This window comes from Euprymna scolopes, chromosome 19 (assembly GCF_053919585.1).
Source record: "Euprymna scolopes isolate OS-2025 chromosome 19, ASM5391958v1, whole genome shotgun sequence".
Lineage (NCBI taxonomy): Eukaryota > Metazoa > Mollusca > Cephalopoda > Sepiida > Sepiolidae > Euprymna > Euprymna scolopes.
In genome coordinates this window covers 78,158,815-78,170,909 of record NC_136500.1, presented here as the reverse complement: position 1 = coordinate 78,170,909, position 12,095 = coordinate 78,158,815, and the positions used below count along the sequence as shown (strand labels likewise).

At 34.7% G+C, this 12,095-nt stretch overlaps 1 protein-coding gene across 4 annotated transcripts in view; it reads right to left on the bottom strand.

The window, feature by feature from the left end:
* Positions 1–333: 333 nt before the first annotated feature.
* LOC145239772 (splicing factor 3A subunit 2-like) overlaps positions 334–12,095 on the bottom strand; it is a 39,735-nt gene continuing 27,973 nt past the window's right edge. For all 4 annotated transcript variants that reach the window (XM_080103214.1, XM_080103215.1, XM_080103213.1 and 1 more), the window contains exons 6-9: positions 11,915–11,964; positions 10,309–10,449; positions 6,673–6,741; positions 334–796 (exon numbers count right to left, since the gene is read on the bottom strand). In XM_080103214.1, coding sequence (XP_079959340.1) covers positions 428–796; positions 6,673–6,741; positions 10,309–10,449; positions 11,915–11,964 — 629 coding nt within the window. In that variant the 3' untranslated portion in view covers positions 334–427. The remainder of the gene's footprint in view (positions 797–6,672; positions 6,742–10,308; positions 10,450–11,914; positions 11,965–12,095) is intronic.

Sequence of the window (12,095 nt, the reverse complement as noted above, 5' to 3'; positions counted from 1 at the left end):
TTCAATGAGGTTGTTGATAGTACTTAATTGTCGCCTGTCAATGTGTTTTAAGACTGAAACAGTAAATTTATTGTAGCGACTTATGGTAAATTTATTTATATAAATTGAATTATATATATATAAGGTGGGGGTAATATGATTTATGGAAAAATTATTTTGGCTCCAAGAAAAAAATTTTAATTTTCTCCGAACACGTTTGTTGATTCAAACAAAAACAGTAAAGCTTTTGATTGTGATGATTTATTTCTGTGTTTTTTTTGTTTTTCTTTTATATTTTTCATACGTAAATTACTGTATATCAAAGTTAATTTTTAAATCAACAATAACAACAAATTAAAAATTTGATATGAATTTATTATATCGTGACTTGTCCAATTTGTTTTTTCAGTTTGAAAAAAAAAAAAATGAGAGAAATGGACTTGACCTCTTAGTTTGGCATGGGTGGTGCAGGAGGAGGTGGTGGTGGAGGTATAGAAGGATGGGGGATGTTGGGTATTGTAGGCATTGGAACTGGAGGAGGCACAGGAGGAGGTGGTGGGGCTGTCATAGGTGGACCTGGAGGAGGTAAACCTGAAGGAGGAGGTATAGGAGGAGGGGCAACTGGAGGTGGTCCCATTGGTGGTGGGGGACGAGGTGGTATCATGCCTTGCAGTGGGGGTGGAGGACCCACTGGTGGAGGTGGTGGCATACGCTGCGGCATCGGCATATTTCGTACAATCTGATTCGATGGTGGGGGTGGTATTGCTGGAGGTTGATTAACTTTCTGGTCTAACTTGAATGCAAATTGCAGAAAAAACTGAAAAGTAGAAAAAAAAAAGTTTTATCAGTGAAATTAATTGGCATTTAAAAATCATCACTAGATCAACTGTAACTCACTGGATCAGCATTCCCCTCTCCATACCTTTTCTGTTAATCAATATTTTACTACAACTACATAAAAAAAATCTGGCTTGTGCTTTTAAAAATAAAAATTGTATTTTCAACCAATTTCAATATCTAATCCTGATCAATATTTTATTTTTTGTGAATTATAAATAAACAAAAGCGAAGGAGTTCTTACTCTCACAGTCAGAAGCCCTTATACTACTACTCAAATCACTAGGTACTAATTTAACAACAGATACGCTTTCAATCTTTACCAGTTTTTCCCTTTTGCTTTCTTTCTCCCCCTTTGTTTTACTAACTTTGGCTGACAGGTGGAAAGAAAAAGAAAGTAAAGAGAGAGAGAGAGAGAGAGAGAGAGAGAGAGAGAGAAAGAGAGAGATTTTAATCACTACAACACCTGTGACCTATTGGGTCAGTATTATACCCTCCTCTATACCTTTTTGATTAATATTTTACTACAAGTTACATATAAAAAAACTACTTTGTCAATCATATCAGCCAAATATTAACTTGTTGATGACAGTAAAATCTAAAAATAAGCTTAAGATCAAACAAATCCAACTCGCCTCCTCCCTTGAGGCTTGCATTCACGAACATCCGTGGGCTTAGAACTAATTTAGCTGATGTTGAAGCATTTCTCCTAACAAATACCCCGGATATCTTAGGACTAAGTGAAACTAACCTATACTCCTCCATCCCCTCTAACTACTTTAACATGCCTGGATATCTTCCACTCTGCCGTAAGGACTCTGACAGACATATGCATGGACTTGGAGTTCACATTCGTAATACCTTTCCCTTGACTAGAAAAACAAACCTAGAATTGGACGATCAAGCCTTTATGTGCTTTAGACTAATCATGCAACATAACATTAGCTACTTTTATTTTCTCTACCGCTCTCCCTCGACCCATGACTGCACCATAATAAACAAAGTCTCTGACAGCATAGACACAGGACTTTCCCTCGACACTAGCGCACAAGTACATGTATTTGGTGACTTTAATGTCCACCACCAAAACTGGCTTGGATACTCATCGGGCAGCACAACACATAGCTTCTCTTTATCTCACCCCCTATCACAAATCGTTACGTTTTCAACCCATTTCCCTGACCAGCAAGAACAACACGCATCACTTCTAGATCTGTTTTTGACCACAGTTCCCGATGATTGTATAACAAATGCCGACAGCCCACTGATCATGCAGTGATAATGGTTGAAATTGCCCTGAACTCTAGAGCCAAAACTGAAGAGCCAGTGCTCAAAGCAACGATTATAAAAAGGCTGACTGGGAAGCCATCAGAGATCTTATCAGAGATGCCCCATGGGGAAATATTTTTTCTCTTCCTGCTGAACAGTGCGCAAATGAGACCACTGAATGCTTCAAAACTGCAATTGAAGCACATGTTCCGATGCGGAAATTTTATAGCAAGCCCCACTCTCCCCAATGCTTTACTTCTACTTGCGCAACTGCCATTGCTCAAAGGCAGCATGCATACCACAGATTTAACCGACATGTCCAGTTCAAACAGACAGAAGTATATACAAGCTAGAAGTAACGTTAAGAAAGAAATAGCGACAGCTAAGAGAGAATTTACTGAAACCACTAAAAAACGCATCAAAGCACAAAAATTAGGAACTCGTAACTTCTGGAAAATCTACAACAGTGTAGTAAATAATAGGCAATCAACAATTCCCTCACTAACCAACAATCACAAGGTTGTTTGCTAAGCAACCGAGAAGGCTAACATGCTTTCCAGTCAGTTTGCCTCAAACTCCACACTGGACCCTTTCAACCACCCCCTACCTGATTTTCCTATGCGGACAGACGTCACGCTAGACGATCTGAAAATCACTCCTTCTCAAGTGCATGCTATTATAAAACACCTTGACACTTCAAAAGCATGTGGACCCGATCTCATCCCAGCTGTGCTATTAAAAAAGTGCTCAGCCGAAGTAACTCCAGTTTTCTCCAAACTCTACAACAAATGCCTTAATGAATTTTGCTTTCCAGGCTGTTGGAAAACTGCTTCTGTGGTACCAATATTCAAGAATTCTGGCGAAAGAACTGACCCATTAAATTATCGCCCTATTAGCCTCCTCCCACTTTTTGCCAAAATATTTGAGACCTTAATTAACAATGCTCTAGTCCATCACCTTACAGATGCTAAACTTCTGACTGACCAACAATATGGATTTAGACAAGCCCATTTCACAGCAGACATCCTAACTGTAATCGCTGAACGTATATACCATTCACTGGACAAAGTGAGGGAGGGCAGAGCGGTAGCTCTAGATATATCTAAGGCTTTTGACAGGGTATGGCATGAGGGTCTCCTCAGGAAAATTAGATCATATGGTATTACTGGTAGAATACTTAACATAATTAAATCCTTCTTAGATAAGAGAAAAATCCAGGTTGTCCTCGACGGTCATACATCTAAACAATATGATATAAATGCGGGAGTGCCCCAAAGGTCTATCCTTGGACCTCTATTGTTCCTAATATTCATAAATGACCTCCCCGACAAAATTGCCTCTGAGATGGGTATATATGCTGATGACACGACACTCTATAACAGGCACGACAGGAAAACAAATGGACACATATCTAAAGAAATGGCAGAAACACTAGAGGATGACCTCCAATCTGTAGTGGAATGGGGGCAAAAATGGATGGTCACGTTCAATGCCGCCAAGACTAAACTAGTTTCCTTCAATAATTACAAGAAACCTTCTCTACCACCTATAGCAATGGCCAACGACTCTTTATCTGAGAGTACATCTTTCAAACTCCTTGGCCTAACATTCACAGGAAACAGGAGTTGGAACAATTACATTGAAAGCATTGCCAGGGCCGCTGCGAAGAAGGTAGGCTCTCTCTACTGTGCTAGAAAACTACTAACATCCGAAAGTATCCTGTACCTCTATAAGGCCACCATTCACCCATGTATGGAGTATTGCTGTCATATTTGGGCTGGTGCATCTGCTACTAGTCTCTTACTCCTAGACAAGGTTCAAAAGAGAGTCGCCAATCTGATATGGCCTGAACTGGCATCTAAGCTTCAGCCTCTGTCCTATCGACGAAATGTTGCATCCCTCTGTCTGTTCTCCAAGTATTTTAATGGTGAATGCTCTGATGAACTGCAAGCACTTGTGCCCCCACAACGTAAACACCCTTGACAAACCTGACAAGCAGCTAAATCCCACCCCCACAGAGTAGAGATCCCTAGATGTAAAAGATCTTTCTACTCCAGTAGTTTCTTCCCCAGAACCGCTAGACTTTGGAATTCCATTCCAGGTCCTTGCTTCCCCAACTGTACTGATGTGCAGAAGTTCAAGTGTAATGTGAACCGACATCTTGCTGCCTAAATCCCTACATAGTACCCCAGTAATTGTTGCGACTGATAGTAGCCCCCTACACCAAAGTGGCAATGTGCCTTGTTTGGGGTGAAAATGTAATAAAAAAATTTTTTTTTTTTAAATCGTAATTTTGATAGATTTTAATATTTAATCCTAATCAATAATTTACTTCTTTGGAGTTTAGTCACATCTTTGAAAACATTATGTTGCAAGATTGATTTGAAATTTTAGAAAACCAAATAATGTTAAAAAAATATTTTATTAAATGATTTTTTTTTGTTTTTTGAAACTTTTGGTGTAATACACCTTTTTTCAAAGAAGACTTCTGATTTTACTTGTTTTTTTTTGTCTTCATTTCACTGGTAAAAACAAAAAAAGAATACATTCAGTATTATTGATGGTTGTTTTTAGTCTGTGTGTGTTTGCATGGTATTGCAAATTGTAAATAGAAAGAGTTTGATCACATCTTTGAAAAAACAAATTCTTTTACTTTTTATTAGTCATACAAAAAGTTAAGTCAGTTAGACATCCTAATACCACTACTCAAATCACTAGGTACTAATTTAATATCATAAATTTTTCAATCTCCACGAGTTTCTCCTTTTTGCTTTCTTTCATTGCTTTTAGCCGACAGTTGGAAAGAAAGAGAAAGATAGAGAGAGAGAAAAAGAGAGAAGAACACCAGAATACCATCTGTTTTAGATTTAAGCTACAAGAGAGAAAGAAAGAATTGATTCAATGGTTCAATCAGTTAGCATACATATGTAGAAGTAGAGGTTATGGGTTCAAACCTCACCATTGCATAATTATTTTTACTCTAATTATATCCTAAAATAAAAAAAAAACTTTTCAAAATATAATATTTTGCAGATTTTCTGTAAGCTACATACTTTATGAAAATTAGGACCCCAAGCAGTGTAGCGAGTGAAATATATAATTTTGTAACTTTGGCGTTGGTTGATAATTACATTTTTGCAATGATCACAAAATATTTCAGTCACAATACATTGTGATATCATAAATCTCCTCACCCTCTAAAGTATCATTTATTTGCATCATTCCATTTCTCATCACTTATCATTTCCTCTTTATTTAAATCATTCGCCCTTACTTCTACCAACTAAAATGAAGTGTGCATGGTGACAAGCACGCAAGATAACACACAATATCATTAGTTCTTTCGTAGTATACTAGACTCCCAATGGTCTATACTAGAGGTCTCCAAACTACAGTATACGAGTCTGATTTGGACCATCAAAGTCTTTAATCCAGCCCGTGGAGCTGTTATGGAAAATGTAAAAATTTATTTTTTTTAATTCCATTTTCACCCCAAACAAGGTACAGTGTAGGGGGCTACTATCAGGGCCATAAGTTGCAGGGCTGCTATGTAGAGAGTTGAGCAGCAAGATGTCTGTTCACGTTACACATGAACTTCTGCATGTCAGTACAGTTGGGAAAGCAGGAACCTGGAAGGGCATTTCAAAGTCTAGCAGTTCTGGGGAAGAAGCTATTAGAATAGAAAGCTTTCTTACATCTAAGAATCTCTACTGTGTAGGGGTGGGATTTTGCTGCATGTCAGGTTTGTTGGAGGTATTTACGTTGAGAGGGTACAAGTGCTTGTAGTTTGTCGGAGCATCCATCATTAAAATACTTGTAGAACAGGCAAAAGGATGCAACATTTCATCAATGGGACAGAGGCTGAAGCCTAGATGACAGTTCAGGACTTATCAGGTTGGTGACTCTCTTTTGAACCTTGTCTAGGAGTGAGAGACTAGTAGCAGATGGACCAGAGAAAAAACTGGAAACGTGTGAAAATTTTGTTGTGGCTTTTCTTTTTCAGAAAATGATTAAATGAGGTTTTGGAGAAGCAGTTTCACTAAAAAGTAAAGCTAATGAGCAAAACAGTATGAAATACATCCACGTCCATTTTTTTTATTTATCATTTTGGTTCACATAGTTCTAAAAAGTCAGCAATTTGCTCTCCGGATGCAAGCCTGAACAGGTGATAAGAAGACCTATGTTTGTCCCCCTTTCAGCATCACAGACAAAATCCAATGGAAAGGCAAGCCAATATGGTCAGAGCCAGCGCAGCTGCAGGAGTTGCCAGAAAGGTGTTGCAGTTTTTCACCATCTGCCTATCGAGACTCGAAACTGGATTTTTTGCCAGGGTTTAATGGATATCATTATAATTAGCAGTAAATTATACAGATTGATGTAGAAATCATTGTGAAATTTCCACGGGATCATGCTGGTATACACAGAATATCCTAGAAGCATTTATATAAATCAAACAGAGTAGACCCTAAGAGTAATGACAACTAACAGATGCATTCCACATTTCCTAATTAGTGGCTCACGTGCACGTTCATGTCATACACAAGATAGTGAATGGTTACATAAATATAATCTATCATAAATTCTCACCTGTTTTGTTTCTTTATTCCAATAAGTCCATAGTTTTTTAGGGTCCTTGTCAACCTCTCGACTTGGCACCTGTGTAAGAAAATAGATGAACTGTTATAGAGATTTTAAAACAACTTTTAATACATCATACTCCCAAACTAATCAACCTTAGCAACACAAATTGTATCTTGTTTTTTTTAAATTTTCTTATCATTTTGTTTAAGCTAAGGACAGTTTACCCGCTATCTTATATATTCCAACTGAGAGATCTTTTTTTTAAGATTCTAACCGGTCCTTTAAAGTGCAATTGTTTGAATCTCCCTTGCACTTGGTTCACTGGGTATCAATACATGTACCAATAAATGATACATAACATTAAGGGAGGTAATTCAGTATATAACATAACAATAGCAGCCGACTCAAAGTAAAAAAAATGGAAAAAAGTAGTTGACTATTGTTAGATGATTACAGATTCATAAAGGAAAATATAAATATGGAAAAAAAATGTTTGTCAAACAAAGGAAATAACTCTTACCCTTGTCTCGTTTGCTTCAAAAAGATTTTGAGAATAATTATGTCCCTTACATTCATTGGAAGAGCAGATTTCAATGGACATGCATCGCAAAGTGGCTTCAATTAATATCCTCATTATAAAATTAAATTTTTCTTCCAGTTGTAAATTATACTAATAAATATTATTGTCTATGTATAATTAAGATTTTTCATCGAAATTCATTTTCATATATATGTTCTGTATCTAACAACATCGCTAACTGATACAGACACACCAACCATAATTGAGGACAACCTGAAGGCTCCTTTTTCATTAGGTACTATCCCGAAATGTATGGTGAGAACATGATTCTTTTTTCAAGATGACTCCACTTGCCCTTGATCCTTATCTTACAATACCGAGTGTTTGGCAAGGGGACATCAAGTACCGTTTTTATGTCTTTTGTATGGTACAAACAAGGATTGAACCTCGGTTTCCAAGCTCATTGGCGAACACTCTAACTATTATACGATGGGTCAGTCAAATGAGCCGACTCAAAGTATCTAAAAAATGAGAATTCTTTATGGCTGTCATATGTAAAGTAGCCATAAAAGACAAAGAAATAGATCTAATTTTGATGAGTAGGATGTAAATAAAGCAAGTCAATCACTTCAATCTTTTGTTAATAGTTAAAGAAGAAAAAGAAAAATAGGAATGAATTATTCATAATACATTGAAATTTGAAAGAAAATTTAAAGCATTTAAACTGTCAAATAGAATATCATTTCTGGCTTTGGAATCTATTTTTATCAAATAATTTTATAAATAAGATTAAAACAACATTACCTTTATAAAAGTAAGTCAAGTCTTATAAGTTCTTTCAATTAATAATTAAAAAACAAATGATCTTTAAATCTTTTTTTCATGTATTGATATTCATATCAAAAACCCTTTTTTCTATTTATTTAAAAAGAAAATACAACTTTGTTACATATGGCTTGTGGAATTGCATACATCTGTAAAAGATCTAGTTTATTTGCATATTCTTTTTAACATTCATTTTAATTAATTCCTTAGTTATTTTGGTTTTCTTATGGGATGATCATCTTTAATTAACTATTACATGTAATTATATTCATGCAGATATTCTACATGATTTATACTTGCGTAATATTTGCATAAAACGGTTATAGTAAATACAAACCTCTTTCAATATATATTTATGTATGCGTATTTATATTTGTTTAAAGAATTTTGCTTATCAAACTCCTCTGTCAGTTTTTAGTCTACAGACATGAAACTTAATATATAGGCTATTCAAACTCATGCGAAACTTTATATTTGTATTTTAGCCAGGGAAAATGGTTGCAAAAATTAAAAAAATGGAATTTGTCAGGTTATGGTTGAACGACTGCATTATGAATATACATGCGTAATGTAATAGCTATTGGTTCATGTTTTAATTTTTAGCCCTGCTGCAAACCTGCCTTCATAGCTCAAGCATTAATATCAAAGGGAAAAGTAAATCGTAAGCTGAACGTTTTGGTTTCGATTCTCAGTGATGGCGCAACAGTCATTTTTTTTTTTTAACTTTTTAAATTATTACTATATATTGGGTCCAATATAATAATAAATACAAAACCTACATTAATCAAAATATCATATTTAAGCATATTTTATGACTGGGCAATGCCGGGCAGCCTGCTAGTATTGTAATAATTATATTCAATATTATTATGTCAGAAAAAAAAAAAAACACAAAATAGAACTATAGAGTTTTAAAGATTTATTTTTGCAGGCATAAAAAAAAATTATTAGAAGATAGTAAATAGGGCCAATTTGTGAATACACATACATATATCTCCATTGAACCATCTGTAAAAAATTGAATATCCAGTGAAGCATCAAATGATGGAAAAATATACAAGAAAGAACAGTTAGAAATAAGTCATAGATCATCCACTATGACTATGCAATTTCTACAGTTATATACTTAGCAAACAGAGTTGTTAAACCTGGCATGATAATATGAGACAAGTGGAAGAAAGTAGCAACTTTAGCTGAAGTCAGTATCCCTAATGATGCTGACTTAAATAGAGCTGAAAGGCAGGCAATAACCAAGTAACAAAGTCTTATGTATGACATGAAAAGAAACTAGAATCTTAAGATCTCCATTTTAGTAATCCTAGGAGTTACCAGGCTCAAAAAAGAATTTCAAAAACTATCTGACTAATCAAGTGATGATTAGAATCCTAAAATAAATCTCTTATTTGGAGTCTCTAAAATGGCAGGTAAATGTCTGGCATCCGGTAGAATTTCTCATCCACAGACAAAAACAAAAATGTAAAAGAAAAATTGGAAGAAAAATGAAAACCATTAAAATAATGAAAACTTTTATAGTATTTAGTGTTATCAATAACTTTTTACCTGCCACAAGGTTAAGCATAAAGTCAATTTAACATGGTGGAAAAATCCAGTTCTCTTCAAAGTGGTACACTCTGGAATAGTGCAAAAATAGTTGCAAACAAACCTGTCTAAATTCTTCAAAAGAAGAGGTTTTATTTATCTTCTTCTCATGGCAGAATGATGTGACACAAGGGTCAGAAAGTGGAATTTGAAGCACCTTAGAAGAAGGGCACTCTGGCCAGCAAAAGCCCTATCAGTATTCCCTACTAGACATGCTTCAGGTGATTAGAAATAAACTAACCCCTTCTGAAAGGGAGAAGATAAAGCCTGGGAGGGTGGACTGCCTAGAACTGCACAGGACCAAAGCCATACATCAGTTCACAGGGGAAAAGCCATCTTAACAATGGCTTAGAGTTTGCTGTCTTTGGTACCGAGTGAAAACCCCAGTCTGAGATGATTCTCCAGTCGGGGTGCCTCAAAAAAAAAAAAAAAAAAAAAATGGATCCCAACCCTCTTCTCGAGGGAAGATCAAGCCATACCATATTCCATCCACCAAAGAACTGATGATTCAAGACACATCCTAGGTTGCAAGAATGATGTTAAAGCAAATCTCGCCTTGTATAACAAATGGCTAGAACCAGCTTCATTTTCATAAAATGATAGTCCTAAAATCATTATAATAAATAGAATCCACTCTAATTTGCACACATTTCTATAAAAATAAAAAAATTCATGTAATATCAAAAGTAATATCTTACCTTAAAGGCAATAGTTTCATAGGGTTCTGCAGCAAATAAAAGATACTGCCATTTCCTGTCGGGTGGTTCAACTTTTTGTTCATAAGCTGCCATAAATCTATGTCGGGGAATAATCACATCAGCAATCTCAGGATAATCAATCTAAAAAAAAAAAAAAAAAAGTTAAACGCAAATTATTATTTTCAATAAAATGAGTCAAAAAGGTGCCTAAAAATAGGATTCTTCTCAGTTGACCCCCTGCCATTTATAATTATTATTAACTCGATATTTTTTTTGCAGCAAAGAATCGAAAAATTTTCATATAAAACATTTCATTCATCATAACGTTCTTGTAAAACTAAAAAAAAGTGCACATTTATTCATATAAATAAACATTAATATTTTGACAATTTTTATACAAAATTATTCACTTTTAAAATATGACCATAAAGAAAGGAAAAGAAAGAAATCAATTTGTCTGGATGAAGGTGTGTGTGTGAGAAGGGGAGAGAGGGACTTATTTTTAACTTTAAACATAGATTGCAACTTCTTGAAAATCAAGTCAGAGCCCCTATCTTCTGACGTCCCAAACACTTGACATGATTAGAACATTTGAACACTAAATAAAACAAAATTATGACAGAACTTTTCGTTATATGCAAATTAAAAGAATCGTTGAATTAAAAATGAATAGTTAATTAATGAAATGTCCTCTTGCAAAGCATATGTGAATTTGTTAATATGATGATTTAGATTGTATATTGGGAGTATATTAAAAAAAGAACGTACTGCTATTGTGTAAAGTTGAACTAATTTAAAAAGTGATGTTTTAATCTCATATTAGTGCAAGAAATGGGCTTAACATTCACATACAAGTGTCTGATACTAGAGTTTCCCCTGCTTTTCTTCATTGTATGGGTAAGGTGCTTACACTGCAGTGGAGAAAATATGTCAGAGACTTTATATGCAAAACTAAAATATGTGTTCACCATAGACTACCAAGACGTGTGATTAGTCTTATTCAATAATCATAATAGACTAACTACTAAGAGATGTGATTAGTCTTATTCAATAATCACAAAACAACAAATGTTACTATAAACATCTTATATATTATCTTCGATAGACTTTTTCTTAGAATTAATTTTTAAAAACAATTATATTGTCACACATAATAGAGACTTCAATGCGATAATGAGGACAGTCACATTTGTTAATCCGAGTTAAAACTGTTGAGCTGTCTCCTCTTGCAAAAAAAAAAAAAAAATTCTGCTTAGAGTGATATCTCCTTTTTCCTTTTTGTTGTTTCCTTTTACAAGATGGCGGCTTAATTAAAACTGGTGTCTGTAAAAGGAGCAACTTAACAACATTCTTTGCAAAACAGACGATGCATAGGCAAATTAACCAGATGTCGGCTGAAATCTGGGTATAAAAGTATTCAGGATTGATCATCAAAATCTACGACTAGAGTTCAGACTCTTGAAAAGATAAAACTCAAAAACCCTCAATTCTCTATTTGTCCTCTAATACAAACAAACCAAGACAGGCCATATTTAAAGCCAGCAAAAATAAAAACTATTTTGATATGCAACAAATAAAAATAAAAAAATGTAAAATTTATTCTTACCTGAAACAATAAACTTTGCTGCATGTTTTCAGAATCTCGCTGTTTTGTTACTGCAAATATAAAACGGGAAAAAAGTTTTTAGTCAAAAGCTCATTTTGTTAAATTATGTAATGAGAGGGCCTGGTCTGTTCTTATCTAGCTGGGTGTGGTCTTTAACTTCTTTTATTTAACTGTTTTAATT